The sequence below is a fragment of the Chlamydotis macqueenii genome, chromosome 1 (genome assembly GCF_036417535.1).
Source record: "Chlamydotis macqueenii isolate bChlMac1 chromosome 1, bChlMac1.mat, whole genome shotgun sequence".
NCBI lineage: Eukaryota > Metazoa > Chordata > Aves > Otidiformes > Otididae > Chlamydotis > Chlamydotis macqueenii.
Window position 1 is genome coordinate 214,916,398 of NC_141556.1, and position 19,884 is coordinate 214,936,281.

General features: G+C 71.1%; 4 protein-coding genes across 4 annotated transcripts; 2 read left to right on the forward strand and 2 right to left on the reverse strand.

Annotated features, from left to right (window-relative positions):
* Positions 1-1,951, reverse strand: LOC147602430 (folate receptor gamma-like). The gene is made up of 4 exons (XM_086739844.1): positions 1,686-1,951; positions 1,357-1,545; positions 435-570; positions 1-367 (listed from the first exon to the last, which is right to left on the reverse strand). The coding sequence occupies exons 1-4, from the start codon at positions 1,830-1,832 to the stop codon at positions 93-95; spliced, it is 747 nt and encodes a 248-aa protein (XP_086595970.1). The 5' UTR covers positions 1,833-1,951; the 3' UTR covers positions 1-92.
* Positions 1,952-2,793: 842 nt separating this feature from the next.
* ANAPC15 (anaphase promoting complex subunit 15) lies at positions 2,794-4,398 on the forward strand. Its single transcript, XM_086739850.1, has 4 exons — positions 2,794-2,949; positions 3,955-4,014; positions 4,111-4,248; positions 4,323-4,398. Exons 1-4 carry the CDS (start codon positions 2,830-2,832, stop codon positions 4,368-4,370), a joined length of 366 nt encoding a protein of 121 aa, XP_086595976.1. The 5' UTR covers positions 2,794-2,829; the 3' UTR covers positions 4,371-4,398.
* Positions 4,399-4,815: 417 nt separating this feature from the next.
* TOMT (transmembrane O-methyltransferase) lies at positions 4,816-6,983 on the reverse strand. Its single transcript, XM_086761087.1, has 3 exons — positions 6,722-6,983; positions 5,230-5,426; positions 4,816-5,133 (listed from the first exon to the last, which is right to left on the reverse strand). Exons 1-3 carry the CDS (start codon positions 6,981-6,983, stop codon positions 4,816-4,818), a joined length of 777 nt encoding a protein of 258 aa, XP_086617213.1.
* An 8,041-nt stretch (positions 6,984-15,024) lies between these two features.
* LAMTOR1 (late endosomal/lysosomal adaptor, MAPK and MTOR activator 1) lies at positions 15,025-18,884 on the forward strand. Its single transcript, XM_086739845.1, has 5 exons — positions 15,025-15,193; positions 16,497-16,642; positions 17,117-17,194; positions 17,644-17,770; positions 18,292-18,884. Exons 1-5 carry the CDS (start codon positions 15,152-15,154, stop codon positions 18,382-18,384), a joined length of 486 nt encoding a protein of 161 aa, XP_086595971.1. The 5' UTR covers positions 15,025-15,151; the 3' UTR covers positions 18,385-18,884.
* The last annotated feature ends 1,000 nt before the right edge of the window (positions 18,885-19,884 follow it).

The window sequence follows — 19,884 nt, forward strand, 5'->3', positions numbered from 1 at the left end:
TGGGGCAGGAGCCTTTATTCGCCTGGGGGGTGCATTTTGGGGTCACCCCGCAGGTGGGGGGCCACAGATACCCCCCCCCACCCCACCACCCCTCAGAGCAGGGCCAGCAGGGCGAGGGGCAGCAGCCCCAGCAGGCCGGGGGGCAGCGGGGGGCCGGGGGCGGCGGCGCGGGCGTAGTAGCGCGCCACGGCGACGTTGGGGTTCCCCTGCGCGGGGTCGAACCACATCTGGATGCAGCGGCCGCTGCCGCGGCGGTGCGGGGTGTAGCGGTAGGAGTGCGACCAGACCCCCTCGCAGAGCGCGGCCGGCGTGGGGAAGACGTACCGGAACTTCTGGCACATGGCGCCCTGCGGGCAGCGGTTGGTGCCTGCGGGGACACGGCGGTGAGGCGTGCGCAGGGAGGGGGCTGGGGGTCCCGCGCCCCCCGCGCTGACCTGAGCTCCAGTCCCAGCCGCGGTGCCAGTTGAGCTTGCAGGTGAGGGCGTCGCGGCAGTCCTCCCACCACTGCTCGCAGTCCTCGCGGCACAGCGGCACGTGCAGGATGCGCTCCTTGCGCCAGCTGTTGTCCGCCTGCCGCCGCCGCAGCCCGGCTCACCCCGGTCCACCCCGATTCTCCATCCCAGTTCACCCCAGTTCACCCCAGTTCATCCCGCTTCACGCCAATTCATCATCCCAGTTCACCCCAGTTCATCCCGCTTCATCCCACTTCATCCCGCTTCACCCCAATTCATCATCCCAGTTCACCCCAGTTCATCCCGCTTCATCCCGCTTCACCCCAATTCATCATCTCAGTTCACCCCGGTTCTTCCCGCTTCATCCCAGTTCATCCCAGTCCACCCTGGTTCACCCCAGTTCATCATCCTGGTTCATCACCCCAGTTCATCCCGGTTCACGCCTGCTCATCATCCCAGTTCATCCCAATTTATCACCCCAGTTCACGCCAGTTCATCACCCCAGTTCATCATCTCAGTTCATCCCAGTTCGCCCTGCTTCATCCCAGTTCATCATCCCCGTTCATCACTCCTGGGCATAATCCCAGTTCATTCCGCTTATCACCCTGCTTCATCCCAGTTCATCATCCCAGTTATCCTGGTTTATCACCCCAGTTCATCCCAGTTTATCACCCTGGTTCATCCCAGTTCATCATCCCCGTTCATCATCCCAGTTCATATCAGTTCCTCATCCCCGTTCTTCATCCCAGTTCGTTGCGGTTCATCATCCCTGTTCACCGTCCCTGTTCACCCCGGTTCCTCACCCTGAGTCCCGCTGGCTCATCGTCCCGATCCATCCCAGTTCACTCCAGTTCGTCACCCCGGTCCCTCCCAGTTCACCCCGGCCGACCCCGCGGGCGCCCACCTGGTCGATCCAGGGCCCCAGGTTGGGGGAGCACTCGTAGAGGCAGGTGTCCTGGACGAAGTGCCGCTTGCAGCGCTGGGGCATGGCCCCGCAGTGGTCCCAGTTGAAGTTGTACAGGTACGACTGGTCCTGGTGAGCCTCCAGACTGGTGTTGGCGGTGCAGCAGGCGTTCTCCTTCCACGGGGCACACTGCGCCGCCGCGCCGCTCAGCCGGGGGTGCCGCCACCGCGCCCCGCTCAGCCGGGGGTGCCGCGGCGGAGGGCCCGGCGAGGCGGCGGGCGCGGGGCGCGGGCGGGGGGCGCGGGGGTGGGGGGGGGCGCGGCCCCTACCTGCCCGTAGAGCTGCCCCTCGGGGCCGGGCGCCGTTTTGTGGTGCTTGGCGTCCATGCAGACGTTGAGCAGCGAGTCCCGCGCCGTGGCGGCCGGCCAGGCCAGGAGCGTCAGCAGCAGCAGCGGCGGCGCCCACGCGGCCGCCATCGCCCCGCCGACGGCGGCACCGGGGACGAAGCGGGACCCTCGGAGAGGGGGTCGGGGCGCTCTTACCTGGGGGGGGTGCCGGGTGCCGCGTGGGCGAGCGCGGCGAGCGCGGCTGATCTCAAAGGTCGCGGCGCGCCGCAACCCTTGGCCGCCGATCATGGGACGTCGCCCGCCGCTGGCGCGCGGGGGCACGGACGGGACGGGGCACCGCGCCCCACCGCCCCGCTGCGTCCCGGATTGCCCCCCCGCACCCCCCCCCCCCAACGGGAGGAGCCAGGATCCATCCTCCCGGCGCCGCGCTGGGGCCAGCGCCAGCCAAAATCCACTCGTGGGTGTTTTTCCTTCCCTCCCTCGGCGGGGTGGGGGGGCCCCACGCCCCGACACCAGCACGAGGGGCAGGACCCGACCCCCCCGCCCCAGCACCACAGGGTCCTGGGGGGGGGTCAGGGGGTGAGAGATGCCCTGGGGGGACAAGTACCCCCGTGGGGGCACAGATACCCCCCGTTTGGGGCACAGGTGCCCCACGGGGGTCACACAACCCCCCCACTGGGGTCACAGGTGCCCCCCCAGGGGAGATACCTCATGGGGGGGTCACACAGATGCCCCACGGGGGCCACACCCCCCCCCAATGGGTCCCAGATGCCCCCCGGGGGGCAAATACCCGACGGAGGTCACAGAGACCCCCCCATTTGGGGCACAGGTGCCCCACGGGGGTCACAGGCCCCCCCACAGGGGTCACAGATGCCCCCCCAGGGGGGCAGATACCCCTCGGGGGACGGGGCAGAACCCCAGCTGTCAGTCACGCTTGGCCCCGCCCACCGCCCCGCCCCTACAGCTCACTCATTCCCCTTGTGGGCGTGGCCTCGCCCGTCCTCCCTCCGCGCATGCTCTGTGCGAAGCGCGGCCCGGCTTCCACTTCCGGGTGGGCGGCCGGTAGCGGCCCGCTCCCGCTCCCGGTGTGTGCGCGCCCCCCGCCCGCTCCCCCCCCCCCGTGACCATGTCCACGCTGTTCCCCTCGCTGCTGCCCCGCGTCACCGAGTCCCTCTGGTTCAACCTCGACCGGCCTTGCGTGGACGAGACCGAGCTGCAGCAGCAGGAGCAGCAGCACCAGGCCTGGGTGGGCGCGGGGGGGCGGGCGGCAAGGCCCGGGTCCGGGCCCGGGGGGAGCGGGGCCCGGGGGGAGCGGGGCCCGGGGGGAGCGGGGCCCGGGGGGAGCGGGGCCCGGGGGGAGCGGGGCCCGGGGGGAGCGGGGCCCGGGGGGAGCGGGGCCGGGGGGAGCGGGGCCCGGGGGGAGCGGGGCCCGGGGGGAGCGGGGCCGGGGGGGGAGCGGGGCCCGGGGGGAGCGGGGCCCGGGGGGAGCGGGCCCCGGGGGGAGCGGGGCCGGGGGCAGCGGGGCCGGGGGGAGCGGGGCCGGGGGGAGCGGGGCCCGGGGGGAGCGGGGGGAGCGGGGCCCGGGGGGAGCGGGGCCCGGGGGGAGCGGGGCCCGGGGGGGAGCGGGCATCAGGAGCTGGGGGCTGCGGGGGGGGCGCGGGGGCCGCTCCCGGGGCTCCCCCGCCGCCTGGGGCTGGGTTGAAGCAGCGGTGCTGAACGCAGGCCCCTTTATGAGCCCCTAATTAATGAGTTAATTAACTCTCTCCCTAGGGTGGGGGGTTCTCGTCCCGGTCACCCGCCGGGAGCGCGGTTGGGTGCCGCCGCCCCGAGCGTGGGGGAAAAACATCAATTGGAGTGAAGTAAAAAAAAAACCAACCCATTACCTGGGATTAAATCATTATAGCTAAATAAAATAATAAATCATTATGGTTCAATAACAGGACGCCGATCGGTAATTAAACCCCCGGCTCTCGGGGGAGGCTCTGCCCGCGGGGCGCGGGAGGGTTTTAATTGGGCTGTAATTACTGCGGCGGCCGGGCGCCGCGGGTTTGGGGGTTTTTAATGAAAAACCCAAAACCCCCCAGCTCCGCTCCGCAGCCCGCGCGGGGGGACGCCCTGCCTGCCCCTCGCCGGGGTTCCTGCGGGATCGGGAGTGGGAAGCGGCCGGGGCGCGGGAAGGGTGGCTTTGCGGGGGGAAGGGGGGGGTCGCGGGGCGCTGGGGGTGCTCACCCGCCTCCCCCTCCCCGCCCAGCTGCAGAGCATCGCCGAGAAGGACAACAACCTGGTGCCCATCGGCAAGCCGGCGTCCGAGGTGCGTGCGGGGGCCGCGGCGGGGCGGGGGGCGGCCGCGGGGCGCGGGGGGCCGCGGTGTAAAGCCCGGCGGCGCGGGCGGCTGCGGTACCCGCAGCACTACGACGAGGAGGAGGAGGAGGACGACGAGGACGACGAAGACAGCGAGGAGGACTCGGAGGACGACGAGGACATGCAGGACATGGACGAGATGAACGATTACAACGAGTCTCCCGACGACGGGGAGATTAACGAGGTGAGCGGCGGCGCTGGGGGCCCGGGACCCCCCGCGCGCCCCGCTCCGCGGCTCCCAAACTTTGCCCTTCCCAGGTGGACATGGAGGGGGCGGAGCAGGACCAGGACCAGTGGATGATCTGACCCTGCCGGGAGGCGGCTGCGGGAGAGCGTCGCCGCTGCGGGGCAGGCGCAGGGGGGCGCGGGGCGCAGCTGCCCCGGGGGGGCCGGGGCAGTGCCGGCGGCTGCACGGCGTGGTGCGGCGTCTCTTTATTTTTTTTGGTAATAAACTTTTTTTGGTTTTGTTTTTTAAGAAACCGGCCCCCAAACACGGTGTCTGGGGGGCGCCGTGGGGGATGGATGCTGCGCCGCGCTCCCCCGGGCTCTGCCGCCGGCCTTCCTGCGCAGCTGCGGGGGGGAAGCGGCTCCAGCGGGGGCCGCGCGGGGCCCGAGGTCCCCCCCTTCCCACCCCCCGCGCCCGCCACAGACCACAGCAGCCGCCGCGCTTCCTCCGCACCCCGCCTTTACCACCGAGCGCGGCGCGGCCGCGACCCCGGCCGTCGCCCCCCGGCGCGCGCGAGCCGCCCCCTCAGCCGTCGGCGGCGCAGCGCAGCTCGGCGACGCCGTCGGGGATGGCGCGGAAGTACTCCAGGCTGGCGCGGTGCAGCCGGCAGCGGTACTTGCCGCAGGTCTTGGCGTACTGCAGGAAGCGGGGGGCTCCGGGGAAGAGGACGTTGTGCGCCAGCACGGTGGCCCCCGGCGCCAGCAGCCCGTGGCTCTCCAGCAGGCGCAGGTCCCGCAGGTAGTGGCGCGTGCGCTGAGCCATGAGGACGAAGTCGGCGCCGGGCAGGCCGCGCTCCCGCAGCCGCGGGATCACCTCCTCCGTGGGGCCCACGATCAGCTCCACCTGCGGGGGCCCCGCCGTGAAACCGGGGCGCCCGCGTCCCCCCCCGGCCCCCCGCCGCCGCCCTGCCCCGCCCGTTGCCGTTGCGGCGGCGCTCACCGTGCGGTCGTCGAAGCCGGCCAGGCGGATGACCTTCTCGGCCACGGCGGCGTGGCGGGGGTCGGCCTCCACGGTGTAAAGGCGGGCGCCCGGCGGCAGCCCCTGCGCCAGCAGCACCGCGCCGTACCCGCAGTAGGTGCCCAGCTCCAGCGCCCGCAGCGGCGCCCGCTCCGCCAGCAGCCGCTCCACGATCCTGCCTGGGGCGCGGCGCCAAGGCGCTGAGCGGCCGCGCTGAGGCGCCCCGCGTCCCCAGCCCGCCCCGCCCGGGGCGCCCGCCCGGTCCCCGGCCGCGCTGGGGGGCAGAGCCCTGGCACTGCGGCCGTGCGGTGGTGCTGCGGCCGTGCCAACAGTGTCACGGCTGTGCGGCGGTGCTGCGGCCATGCCAATGGTGCCGGGGCCATGCCAACGGTGCCGCGGCCGTGCCAACGGTGTCACGGCTGTGCGGTGGTGCTGCGGCCATGCCAATGGTGCCGGGGCCATGCCAACGGTGCCGCGGCCGTGCCAACGGTGTCACGGCTGTGCGGTGGTGCTGCGGCCATGCCAATGGTGCCGGGGCCGTGCCAGCAGTGCCACAGCCATGCAGTGGTGCCACAGCCATGCCAACGGAGTCACGGCCGTGCGGTGGTGCCGGGGCCATGCCAATCATGCCGCGGCCATGCCAACGGTGCCGCGGCCATGCCAACGGAGTCACGGCCATGCAGTGGTGCTGCGGCCATGCCGATGGTGCCGCGGCCGTGCCAACAGTGTCACGGCCATGCGGTGGTGCCGCAGCCATGCCAACAGTGCTGCAGCCATGCCAACGGAGTCACGGCCGTGCGGTGGTGCCGCAGCCATGCCAACGGAGTCACGGCCGTGCGGTGGTGCCGCAGCCATGCCAACGGAGTCACGGCCGTGCGGTGGTGCCGCAGCCATGCCAATGGTGCCAGGGCCGTGCCAGTGGTGCCGCGGCCATGCCAACAGTGCCGCAGCCATGCGGTGGTGCCGCGGCCATGCCAATCATGCTGCGGCCATGCCAACGATGCTGTGGCCATGCCAACAGTGTCACGGCCGTGCCGTGGTGCCGCAGCCACACCAATCATGCTGCGGCCATGCCAACGATGCTGTGGCCATGCCAACAGTGTCACGGCCGTGCGGTGGTGCCGTGGCCATGCCAGCAGTGCCGTGGCCGCGATGATGATGGTGTCACAGCTCTGTTGGCGGTGCCGCGGTTGTGCCAACGACGCCATGGCCACACCAACAATGCCGCGGCTGCGACGATGGTGCCCTGACCTGGCCGTGCCACGATGCCATCGCCACACCAGTGCTGCCGCGGCCGCGGTGCCTGGCCGTGCCAACGGTGCCACGGCCGCGCCAAGGACGCCACGGCTGCGTCGCCGATGCCGTGGCCGCACCGACGGCGCTGTGGCCGTGCTGGTGGCGCCGTGGGCGCTCCCACAGTGCCGCGCCCCGCGCCGGGACCCCCGGGGCGCGAGCGGCCGAGGGCGGCGCTCACCTTTGACGGGCCCCAGGCCGCGGAGGTGCTCGCAGCCGTAGCACCAGCGGTCGAAGGTGTGCAGGACGTGGCGGGGGTCGCCGGGCACGGCGTGGGCCAGCAGGTACTGGAAGGCGCGCTGCTCCCGCGGCACGCCGGTGAGCCGGTCGCGCAGCCAGCCCGCCAGCACGGCGCGGCACAGCAGCGCCAGGTAGTGCCGGTAGCGCAGCAGCAGCGTGAGGAGGAAGGGGAGGAAGGCCAGCGCGATCGCCGGCGACACCATGGCGGGGAGCAGGGGCTGCGGCTGCGAGACGGCCCCCCCCGCCGCGGGAGGTGCAGCCCACTCGTGTCATGAGCTGGCAGTGCTCTGCACCACCTGGCGGTGCCTCACCCCACGTCCCCCGCCCCACACCCTGACCTGCTGTGGGTCCCCATGCCCCACACCCCCCGCCCCACACCCTGAGCTGCCGGGGGTCCCCGTGCCCCACACCCCCCGCCCCACACCCTGAGCTGCCGGGGGTCCCTGTGCCCCACACCCTGAGCTGCCGGGGGTCCCTGTGCCCCGCATCCCCCGCCCCACACCCTGAGCTGCTGTGGGTCCCCGTGCCCCACACCCTGAGCTGCCGGGGGTCCCTGTGCCCCGCATCCCCCACCCCACACCCTGAGCTGCTGGGGGTCTCCATGCCCCACACCCCCCGCCCCACACCCTGAGCTGCTGGGGGTCCCTGTGCCCCACATCCCCCGCCCCACACCATGAGCTGCTGGGGGTCCCTGTGCCCCACATCCCCCGCCCCACACCCTGAGCTGCTGGGGGTCCCCGTGCCCCACACCCCCCACCCCACACCCTGAGCTGCTGGGGGTCCCTGTGCCCCACACCCCCCACCCCACACCCTGAGCTGCTGGGGGTCCCTGTGCCCCACATCCCCCACCCCACACCCTGAGCTGCCGGGGGTCCCTGTGCCCCACACCCTGAGCTGCTGGGGGTCCCCGTGCCCCACACCCCCCGCCCCACACCCTGAGCTGCCGGGGGTCCCCGTGCCCCACACCCCCCGCCCCACACCCTGAGCTGCCGGGGGTCCCTGTGCCCCACATCCCCCACCCCACACCCTGAGCTGCTGGGGGTCCCTGTGCCCCACATCCCCCGCCCCACACCCTGAGCTGCCGGGGGTCCCCGCATGCCCACACCCTGTGCCCCACACCCTGAGCTGCTGGGGGTCCCCATGCCCCACATCCCCCACCCCACACCCTGAGCCAGGGGTCCCCGCACCCCACGCCCTGCGCCCCACGCCCTGAGCTGCTGGGGGGTCCCAGCAGGGGGCCGGGGGGTGGCACCTACCTGTCCCGCGCTGCCCGCAGCCCCGCGCGGCGCCCCGAGCTGCCCGGCCCTGCTGCCCCTCAATTATTGATGGGGGCTCCGCAGCCCCAGCGCCGGCGGCTCCGGTTACAGCGCTGGGGATGGGGGCTGGGTCCTCTCACTGGGGCTGGGGTCCCAATACTGGGGCTGGGGTCCCAATACGGGGGTTCGGGTGCTCATACTGGGGCTGGGGTCCTGTCACTGGGGCTGGGGTCCCAATATGGGGGTTCGGGTGCTCATACTGGGGCTGGGGTCCTGTCACTGGGGCTGGGGTCCCAATACGGGGGTTCGGGTGCTCATACTGGGGCTGGGGTCCTGTCACTGGGGCTGGGGTCCCAATACGGGGGTTCGGGTGCTCATACTGGGGCTGGGGTCCTGTCACTGGGGCTGGGGTCCCAATACGGGGGTTCGGGTGCTCATACTGGGGCTGGGGTCCTGTCACTGGGGCTGGGGTCCCAATACTGGGGCTGGGGTCCCAATACGGGGGTTCGGGTGCTCATACTGGGGCTGGGGTTCTGTCACTGGGGCTGGGGTCCCAATACTGGGGCTGGGGTCCCAATACGGGGGTTCAGGTGCTCATACTGGGGCTGGGGTCCTGTCACTGGGGCTGGGGTCCCAATACGGGGGTTCCGGTGCTCATACTGGGGCTGGGGTCCTGTTACTGGGGCTGGGGTCCCAATACGGGGGTTCAGGTGCTCATACTGGGGCTGGGGTCCTGTTACTGGGGCTGGGGTCCAAATATGGGGGTTCGGGTGCTCATACTGGGGCTGGGGTCCTGTCACTGGGGCTGGGGTCCCAATACGGGGGTTCGGGTGCTCATACTGGGGCTGGGGTCCTGACACTGGGGCTGGGGTCCCAATACGGGGGTTCAGGTGCTCATACTGGGGCTGGGGTCCTGTCACTGGGGCTGGGGTCCCAATACGGGGGTTCGGGTGCTCATACTGGGGCTGGGGTCCTGTCACTGGGGCTGGGGTCCCAATACGGGGGTTCGGGTGCTCATACTGGGGCTGGGGTCCTGTCACTGGGGCTGGGGTCCCAATACGGGGGTTCGGGTGCTCATACTGGGGCTGGGGTCCTGATACTGGGGCTGGGGTCCCAATACGGGGGTTCAGGTGCTCATACTGGGGCTGGGGTCCTGACACTGGGGCTGGGGTCCCAATACGGGGGTTCGGGTGCTCATACTGGGGCTGGGGTCCTGTCACTGGGGCTGGGGTCCCAATACTGGGGCTGGGGTCCCAATACGGGGGTTCGGGTGCTCATACTGGGGCTGGGGTCCTGACACTGGGGCTGGGGTCCCAATACTGGGGCTGGGGTCCCAATACGGGGGTTCGGGTGCTCATACTGGGGCTGGGGTCCCAATACTGGGGCTGGGGTCCCAATACGGGGGTTCGGGTGCTCATACTGGGGCTGGGGTCCTGTCACTGGGGCTGGGGTCCCAATACAGGGGTTCGGGTGCTCATACTGGGGCTGGGGTCCTGATACTGGGGCTGGGGTCCCAATACAGGGGTTCGGGTGCTCATACTGGGGCTGGGGTCCCAATACTGGGGCTGGGGTCCCAATACAGGGGTTCGGGTGCTCATACTGGGGCTGGGGTCCCAATACTGGGGCTGGGGTCCCAATACGGGGGTTCGGGTGCTCATACTGGGGCTGGGGTCCCAATACTGGGGCTGGGGTCCCAATACGGGGGTTCGGGTGCTCATACTGGGGCTGGGGTCCCAATACGGGGGCTGGGGTCCCAATACGGGCGTTTGGGTGCTCATACTGGGGCTGGGGTCCTGTTACTGGGGCTGGGGTCCCAATACAGGGGTTCGGGTGCTCATACTGGGGCTGGGGTCCCAATACTGGGGCTGGGGTCCCAATACGGGGGTTCGGGTGCTCATACTGGGGCTGGGGTCCTGTCACTGGGGCTGGGGTCCCAATACGGGGGTTCGGGTGCTCATACTGGGGCTGGGGTCCTGTCACTGGGGCTGGGGTCCCAATACAGGGGTTCGGGTGCTCATACTGGGGCTGGGGTCCCAATACTGGGGCTGGGGTCCCAATACAGGGGTTCGGGTGCTCATACTGGGGCTGGGGTCCTGACACTGGGGCTGGGGTCCCAATACGGGGGTTCGGGTGCTCATACTGGGGCTGGGGTCCTGACACTGGGGCTGGGGTCCCAATACTGGGGCTGGGGTCCCAATACGGGGGTTCGGGTGCTCATACTGGGGCTGGGGTCCTGACACTGGGGCTGGGGTCCCAATACTGGGGCTGGGGTCCCAATACGGGGGTTCGGGTGCTCATACTGGGGCTGGGGTCCTGACACTGGGGCTGGGGTCCCAATACTGGGGCTGGGGTCCCAATACGGGGGTTCGGGTGCTCATACTGGGGCTGGGGTCCTGTCACTGGGGCTGGGGTCCCAATACGGGGGTTCGGGTGCTCATACTGGGGCTGGGGTCCTGTCACTGGGGCTGGGGTCCCAATACGGGGGTTCGGGTGCTCATACTGGGGCTGGGGTCCTGACACTGGGGCTGGGGTCCCAATACAGGGGTTCGGGTGCTCATACTGGGGCTGGGGTCCTGATACTGGGGCTGGGGTCCCAATACAGGGGTTCGGGTGCTCATACTGGGGCTGGGGTCCCAATACTGGGGCTGGGGTCCCAATACAGGGGTTCGGGTGCTCATACTGGGGCTGGGGTCCCAATACTGGGGCTGGGGTCCCAATACGGGGGTTTGGGTGCTCATACTGGGGCTGGGGTCCCAATACTGGGGCTGGGGTCCCAATACGGGGGTTCGGGTGCTCATACTGGGGCTGGGGTCCCAATACGGGGGCTGGGGTCCCAATACGGGGGTTTGGGTGCTCATACTGGGGCTGGGGTCCTGTTACTGGGGCTGGGGTCCCAATACAGGGGTTCGGGTGCTCATACTGGGGCTGGGGTCCCAATACGGGGGCTGGGGTCCCAATACGGGGGTTCGGGTGCTCATACTGGGGCTGGGGTCCTGTTAATGGGGCTGGGGTCCCAATACAGGGGTTCGGGTGCTCATACTGGGGCTGGGGTCCCAATACTGGGGCTGGGGTCCCAATACAGGGGTTCGGGTGCTCATACTGGGGCTGGGGTCCCAATACTGGGGCTGGGGTCCCAATACAGGGGTTCGGGTGCTCATACTGGGGCTGGGGTCCTGTCACTGGGGCTGGGGTCCCAATACAGGGGTTCGGGTGCTCATACTGGGGCTGGGGTCCCAATACTGGGGCTGGGGTCCCAATACTGGGGCTGGGGTCCCAATACAGGGGTTCGGGTGCTCATACTGGGGCTGGGGTCCTCTCACTGGGGCTGGGGTCCCAATACGGGGGTTCGGGTGCTCATACTGGGGCTGGGGTCCTGTCACTGGGGCTGGGGTCCCAATACGGGGGTTCGGGTGCTCATACTGGGGCTGGGGTCCCAATACTGGGGCTGGGGTCCCAATACGGGGGTTCGGGTGCTCATACTGGGGCTGGGGTCCTGTCACTGGGGCTGGGGTCCCAATATGGGGGTTCGGGTGCTCATACTGGGGCTGGGGTCCTGTCACTGGGGCTGGGGTCCCAATACGGGGGTTCGGGTGCTCATACTGGGGCTGGGGTCCCAATACTGGGGCTGGGGTCCCAATACGGGGGTTTGGGTGCTCATACTGGGGCTGGGGTCCTGTCACTGGGGCTGGGGTCCCAATACTGGGGCTGGGGTGCTCATACTGGGGCTGGGGTCCTGTTACTGGGGCTGGGGTCCCAATACGGGGGTTCGGGTGCTCATACTGGGGCTGGGATCCTGTCACTGGGGCTGGGGTCCCAATACAGGGGTTCGGGTGCTCATACTGGGGCTGGGGTCCCAATACTGGGGCTGGGGTCCCAATACGGGGGTTCGGGTGCTCATACTGGGGCTGGGGTCCTGTCACTGGGGCTGGGGTCCCAATACGGGGGTTCGGGTGCTCATACTGGGGCTGGGGTCCTGTCACTGGGGCTGGGGTCCCAATACGGGGGTTCGGGTGCTCATACTGGGGCTGGGGTCCCAATACTGGGGCTGGGGTCCCAATACGGGGGTTCGGGTGCTCATACTGGGGCTGGGGTCCTGTCACTGGGGCTGGGGTCCCAATACGGGGGTTCGGGTGCTCATACTGGGGCTGGGGTCCTGTCACTGGGGCTGGGGTCCCAATACGGGGGTTCGGGTGCTCATACTGGGGCTGGGGTCCTGTCACTGGGGCTGGGGTCCCAATACAGGGGTTCGGGTGCTCATACTGGGGCTGGGGTCCCAATACGGGGGTTCGGGTGCTCATACTGGGGCTGGGGTCCTGTCACTGGGGCTGGGGTCCCAATACGGGGGTTCGGGTGCTCATACTGGGGCTGGGGTCCTGTCACTGGGGCTGGGGTCCCAATACGGGGGTTCGGGTGCTCATACTGGGGCTGGGGTCCTGTCACTGGGGCTGGGGTCCCAATACGGGGGTTCGGGTGCTCATACTGGGGCTGGGGTCCTGACACTGGGGCTGGGGTCCCAATACGGGGGTTCGGGTGCTCATACTGGGGCTGGGGTCCCAATATGGGGGTTTGGGTGCTCATACTGGGGCTGGGGTCCTGTCACTGGGGCTGGGGTCCCAATACGGGGGTTCGGGTGCTCATACTGGGGCTGGGGTCCCAATACGGGGGTTCGGGTGCTCATACTGGGGCTGGGGTCCCAATACGGGGGCTGGGGTCCCAATACGGGGGTTCGGGTGCTCATACTGGGGCTGGGGTCCCATTGCTGGAGCTGGAATCCTGTCACCAGGGTTGGGGGTCCCGATGCTGGGGTTGGTGCTGGGCACTGGGGTCCTGACACTGGGGGCTGGGGTCTCCATACTGGGGTCCTATTGCTGGAACTGGAGTCCAGTCACTGGGGCTGGAGTTCTGATACTGGGATTGATGTCTTGATACTGGAGCTGAGGTCCCAGCACTGGGGGCCGGGGTCTCAATGCAGGGGCCGGGCTCCTGACACCGGGGCTGGCATCCCAGTACAGGGATTGGGGTCCTGATACTGGGGTCCGCACACTGGGGCTGGGGTCCGCACACTGGGCCCGGGGGGTTCACTCCAGAGCCGGGGGGTGGAGGCTGCGCCGGGGGCTGGGGGGCGCAGGGGGCAAATCCTGGGGCTGGGGGCTCGGGGGGCTGGGGGGGCTCAGGAGGGCTCGGACCCCAGCCCCACCCAGGCCTCAGGGTCCCCCCGCTGCCCCCCGTGTGTGTCCCCCCCTCCCGCGTGGGGCCGGGCAGCCCCGTTCCCATGGCCTGTGGCCACCCCACCCACTGGGGAAACTGGGAGCACTGGGGGGCGGTAGGGGAACTGGTGGGTACTGGGAGAATTGGGGGCACTGCAGGGCACTGGGCGCACTGGAGGGTACTGGCAGTGCTGGGAGCACTGGGAACAATGAGGGGGCACTGGGAGCACTGGGGCCACTGGGTGCACTGGAGGGTACTGGGAGCACTGGAGGGTACTGGCAGTGCTGGGAGCACTGGGAACAATGAGGGGGCACTGGGAGCACTGGGGCCACTCGGTGCACTGGAGGGTACTGGGAGCACTGGAGGGTACTGGCAGTGCTAGGAGCACTGGGGACAATGAGGGGGCACTGGGAGCACTGGAAGCACTGGGGGCACTGGGAGCACTGGAGGGTACTGGGAGCACTGGAGGGCACTGGGAGCACTGGAGGGTACTGGCAGTGCTAGGAGCACTGGGGACAATGAGGGGCCACTGGGAGCACTGGAGGGCACTGGGAGCACTGGAGGGTACTGGCAGTGCTGGGAGCACTGGGGACAATGAGGGGCCACTGGGAGCACTGGAGGGCACTGGGAGCACTGGAGGGCACTGGGAGCACTGGAGGGTACTGGCAGTGCTGGGAGCACTGGGAACAATGAGGGGGCACTGGGAGCACTGGAGGGCACTGGGAGCACTGGAGGGTACTGGCAGTGCTAGGAGCACTGGGGACAATGAGGGGCCACTGGGAGCACTGGTGTGCACTGGGAGCACTGGAGGGTACTGGCAGTGCTGGGAGCACTGGGGACAATGAGGGGCCACTGGGAGCACTGGAGGGCACTGGGAGCACTGGAGGGCACTGGGAGCACTGGAGGGTACTGGCAGTGCTGGGAGCACTGGGAACAATGAGGGGGCACTGGGGGCACTGGGAGCACTGGAGGGTACTGGGAGCACTGGAGGGTACTGGCAGTGCTGGGAGCACTGGGAACAATGAGGGGGCACTGGGGGCACTGGGAGCACTGGAGGGCACTGGGAGCACTGGAGGGTACTGGCAGTGCTGGGAGCACTGGGGACAATGAGGGGGCACTGGGAGCACTGGAGGGCACTGGGAGCACTGGAGGGCACTGGCAGTGCTGGGAGCACTGGGAACAATGAGGGGGCACTGGGGGCACTGGGAGCACTGGAGGGCACTGGGAGCACTGGAGGGTACTGGCAGTGCTGGGAGCACTGGGGACAATGAGGGGCCACTGGGAGCACTGGAGGGCACTGGGAGCACTGGAGGGTACTGGCAGTGCTGGGAGCACTGGGGACAATGAGGGGCCACTGGGAGCACTGGAGGGCACTGGGAGCACTGGAGGGCACTGGGGGCACTGACGGGGCTCTGAGAGCACTGGTGTGCACTGGGAGCACTGGGCGGTACTGGTGTGGACCCGGGGCACCGGCTGGGCCCAGACGCGCGGGGACGCCCACACGTGCCCGCGCACGCACAAACGCGCCGCCCACGCCCGCGCGCCGCACGCACCCGCGAGCTCTCCCCGCCCCGTGGCGCCAGCAGGCGCGGTCCCGGCGCCGCTCACGTGACGGGGGGCGCGGCCTAGGGGCGGGGCCGGCGCCCGCCCTCCGCTCCGATTGGCTCCCGTTCACGTGACGGTGGCGCTTTCAGGAGCGGCGGGGGGGGCCGCGAGCCCTCTCCCTTCCCATTGGCTCCCCCCGCCCACGTGACGGGATGTTGGGTCACGGGACCGGCGGCGGCGGCGGCAGGGGGGGGTCCGCGGCTCCGCCTCCCTCCCCCCCCGCGTCACGTGACCGGGGCGGCCGGGCCCTTCCCGGACACCGTAGCGGCGCCGCGCCCGGCCGGGCCCTGCTGCGCCTCGCCATGGGCTGCTGCTACAGCAGCGAGGCCGAGGCCTCCGACCAGGTGGGGCCCGGGGGCGGCGGGGGGCCGCGGCCCCGCCGTGGGCAGGGAACGGGGGAACCGGTAACCCCGGCCCCGGAGCCCCGCGGGGACGAGCTGGCCGTCGCGGCTCGGTGGTGCCGGGTTCCGGAGTGACCGGTGGCCGCCCCCGAAGAAACCCTGGGGGGGGGGGGGGCGGCGGGGCCCCCGCCGGCCTGGCCCCGCTCCCTTCCCCTCCGCGGCCTTCCCGTCGCGGTCCCCCCCCCCGCGGAGCCCCCGTGGGCGGTGCCGTGGCGGATGCGGGGTGGCCGGTTCCCCCGCAGCCCTCCCGTGCCGGCGTCCCTCTTCCCGCGCGGCTGTCCCGCTGTCAGCCTGATTCCGGTGCCGCGTGCCGCGAGGAGGGGGCTTGGGGGGCGGGGGGGGGCCGTGCCAAACGAGCCCCCCCCCTCCCCCCCCCCCCCCTCTCAGAGCCCGGTTCGCGGCTCGGAACCCCGGGGCCGAGCGTTCGCGGCGCTGGCGGGAGCGGTGCCAGATTGATTGATTGATTGATTGATTGATTGATTGCTTTCCTGGGACGGCAGCGACCGTGCCGCGGCCGCCGCGCCGCTCCGGGGGGGGGGGGCGGTGTAAAACCGGGGCTGCCGCCCGCCCCGCCGAAACTCCACCCGCGGCTGCGGCCGGCTCGGCCCCGGGGGAGCCCGGCCCTGGCGCTCCCGGGGGGGGGGGCGGATCCCGGCGGCGTTTGGGGAGGGGGCAGGACGCTGCCGGCCGCGGAGGAGCCCAGGGTGTCACCGCATCGTGACCGGGTGGCAGGCGGCCCTGTGCCCGCTGCCGCCGGGCTCTTCCTGCTCGGCCGTGCCCGGTGTGAGCGGCGGCTGGCGGCTCTGCGCCCCCGGAGCTGGGGGGGGACGGGGACACGTGCCCTGCGGCTCCGCTCCCCCCTCCGGACACCCCCCTCCGGGCACCCCCTGCCCCTGGGCCGCCGCCGGTGGGGCTGCGCTGGCGCTGGCCGCGCAGTGACCCGGAGGAGCCGCGTCCCGTGCCGGTGCGGTTTGGGATGCCGCGGGTGCGCCCTCGGCGGCGGCGAGGATTTTGGGTGGGATGCCCCGCGCCGCTTTGTCTGCTCGGCTGCTCTGGCCCCGCTGCCGTGCGCTGCCTGGTTTGGGCCGCGCTTCCCTCCCTTCCGGAGGGTTTTGGGGGTGCAAAGCAAAGGGACTGGCGCAGCGGAGCCCGGCTGTGCCGGCGTCGCGCCGGGCAGGACTCGCGCCGTCCGGCGGGGCCGCGGGAGCCGGGCTGACCCCCCTTCCCTCCCGCCTTTCCCCCCCAGGAGGAGGAGACGAAGCGGCTGCTGGAGCCGGCGGCCAGCCCGCCCAACAAGGCGCTGAACGGAGCGGAGCAGAGCTACCACAACCTCCCGTCGGCGCGCACCGACGAGCAGGCCATGCTCTCCTCCATCCTCGCCAAAACCGCCATGTGAGCCTCACGCGGAACCGCCTCGGCGCCGTGGGGCGGGCGGGTGCCGTGGCCGCGCTGGGCGCACCGTCCGGGGGGACCCTGGCGCGCCGAGGGGCGGTGGGGCGCTGCGGCGGGGCCCCCCACGTCCCTCCGGCAGCCCGCACGGGGGTGGGCTGCTCCCCTCCCTCCCGATTTGAGCCCCGCGGGGACGAGAGCCCGGGTGCGAGGTGACCCCTTGGCTCTGTTGGGCTGGGAAGGGGGGCAGGGGCTGCTGGGGAGCCCCCAGCTCCAAACTGGGGCGAGCAAGCGAGTCCTAGGGGGATGCGGGGAGGGGGATGGGGGGCAGCAGCGGCCGCGGCGTGCCGAGGTCCCTGGCACCGCAGGAGGCTGCGGAGCAAAGCCCCCCGCCCTTGTGGGAGGGGGCTGGGGGGGGTGCGACGAGCCGGCCGCGGTGAGACCCCCTTCCCTCCCCCCCATCTTGTGCCTCCGCAGCAACATCATCGACGTGTCGGCAGCGGATTCGCAGGGCATGGAGCAGCACGAGTACATGGACAGAGCCAGGCAGTACAGGTGGGACGCGCGGCCCCCCGGAACCGCGGCTCCGCGCGCCCAGGGAGGTGCTGCTCAGCCGCGCTCCTCCCGTCCCGGCAGCGCTGGGCGAGGCCCGCGGCAGGCGCTCGTCCCGGCCGCGCGCTCGGCGAGGGCGGCCGCGCACAAAGGGCCCCTGTGTTTGGGTTCCTGGGGTTTTTATTTTCTCCCCCCGCCTGGCACTCGGGGCAGACGGCGGGTGGCTGGGTGCGCCCGCTGCCGCGTGAAAGGCGCCGGCGTCGCGGAGCTGGAAGCCCCCTCGCCCTCCCGCCGCGGGGCGAGCGCCGGGAGCTGTGCGGCGCGGCTCTCCCGGCTCCGTCTCGGCGCTGCCGGCGCCCGCGGTCCCCCTGCGTCCCGGGGTGGGCTGGGGGGGGGGGGTTGTCCCCCCGCCACGGTTCCGGCGCCGAGCCCCGCCGCCCTCCGCTCCGCAGCACGCGCCTGGCCATGCTGAGCAACAACCTGACGCACTGGAAGAAGCTCCCGCCGCTGCCGTCCCTGACCAGCCAGCCGCACCAGGTGCTCGCCAGCGACCCCGTCCCCTTCGCAGACCTGCAGCAGGTGAGCGGGGCGGGGGCCCTCCGGAGGTCCCGGAGCAGCAGCGGCGCCTGGCGCGACTGCTCCGGCTTTTCTGCGGCGGCCTGGCCGGATCCCGGCGGCCGCTGTCGGCGCAGCCTCTCCGGAGGAACGCCGCCGGCTCGTCCCGCGGCTCCCGGAGTCACGGCGCTGCCCGGCGACGCGGAAACACCCCGAGCGTCCCGCAGCGCCGCGCGGACTCGCCAGCACGGGAAGCAGAGCCCGGTCGCGGGTTTCCAGCGCGGTGCCGCGCGCAGGCGGCGGATCTCTGCTCCCGGGGAGCCCCACGCCGCCGCGAAAACGCTCTTCCTCACGCGCAGGACCTGCCCCCTGGCCCGTCCAGCGCGTTTCCCGGCCCCGGTTTGCTCCCAGCTGCGTTTCCCTGCTCCCCGTGCCGATCCCCGACCCCGAACGCACCGGCGGGGGGTTTTTTGGGGTTTTGTTTTTGGGGGTGGTGGCGTTGGCCGGAGCCGCCGCTGACCCGGCCGCCATGCTTGCGCCCGCAGGTGTCCCGGATAGCCGCCTACGCCTTCAGCGCGCTCTCACAGATCCGCGTCGACGCCAAAGAAGAACTGGTTGTACAGTTTGGCATCCCCTGAGCCCGCCCCGCAGCGCCACGGCTTCACCGCTTCTGGGTTGTTTTTTGGGGTTTTTTTTTGGTTTTTTTTCTGTTTTCCCTTTTTTTTTTGTCTCTATTTCCCCTCTCCCCCGTCCCCACGGCGCCGCGGCAGAACTTGTACAGACGCCCAGTTTCCCGCTAACGGCCGGGACGCCCGCGGCGCTGCTCGGGGGCTTTCCCCCGCGGGTGGGCGGGTGCGGGGAGGGGGCCGCGTTTCGCCGCGCGCGGGGACGCCCGCAAAGGGAACGGCGGCCGGCGCGGGGAGCCCGCGGCGTGGCTGCGCGCCGCGCCGGGGCAGGGCAGGCTCGGGGCCGGGGCCGAGCCGCCGCGGAGGTGACGCTCTGCGCGGGACCCGGCGCTTCTGACGCGTCTCCACTCGTTTTTACATGTTTGGACCTTTATTTCGGTGGTGTGGTTTGGTTTTTTTTTTTTAATTATTATTATTTTTCGGCCACAGTAGATAAAACCACGTTCAGCCAGCGCCCGTCTCCTCTGTTCTGCGGCAGCCGCAGCGTGGAGGCGGCGGGGCGCCCGCCGGCGCGTGCTGGGGGGCACGTCCCCCGTCCCTTAAGGGAGCGGGGACAGGGATTTGGGGAGGGACTTAGGGACAGCTCTTGCCTGTGTTCCGGTTAGGGGACAGACCGCGGAGCCCCGCTCCAGGCTCCCAGCTGGCTACTGGGAGTCACTGGGACTCGCTGAACCTGCTCCTTGAGCCCCCCGCTGCCCCGGCCGGGTGGGTTTGGGAGCTTGGGGGGCTTTCCTCGCGCCCCAGCTCCCTCTCCCTGCGGTGCGGTGTCCCCCGTGTCTCCCCCGCCACCTACGTCACTCCGAAGCTGGGGTGTGGGGGTCTCGGCATCCGGGGGTCCCCCCTGTTTCTCCTTGCCGCGGGGGGCCCGGCATTGGGGGTGTCCTCGCGGTCTGGCCCGGTCGCCCTGCGGAAGGAGGTGACGGCGTGGGGGGTCAGTGGGGTGTGGGGGCTCTCCCCCTGCTCCCATGGGGGGGGGTCCTGTAGCCCCTCTGCTCCTCCGTGGGGCTCCGGGGCTGGGGGTGATGAGGGGCTGGGGTGGGGGGAGCGGGTGGGGGTCCCGTGGGGGGAGCGGGGTCCCGTGGGGCCGTGCCCACCCTCCAGAAGTTGAGGGGGGTGGGAGACAAGCTCGGAGTCCCCGCCCCGCCCACCCCCCCCCCCCCCCCCCGCGTGTCCCCTCCCCACCGTGGGCCTCACACCCACCCCCTGCCCCTGTGTCGCCGGCTCCCCGGTCCCCTCGCCCACGCGCGTCCCCGTACCCCCCCGGAGCCCCCACATGTCCCCGCACCCCCCCCCCCCCCGGCCCCACGCGTGTCCCCCGTTACCTTCCGCCGCCCTCCCCGCCGTCGCCCAGGCAACCGGCTCCCCCCACCGCTTCCCGCCGCTCTCGCGAGATCCCGGCCGCGCGCAGGGGCCGCCGGGAGTTGTAGTTTTCCCCCCGCGCGCTGCGCCCGC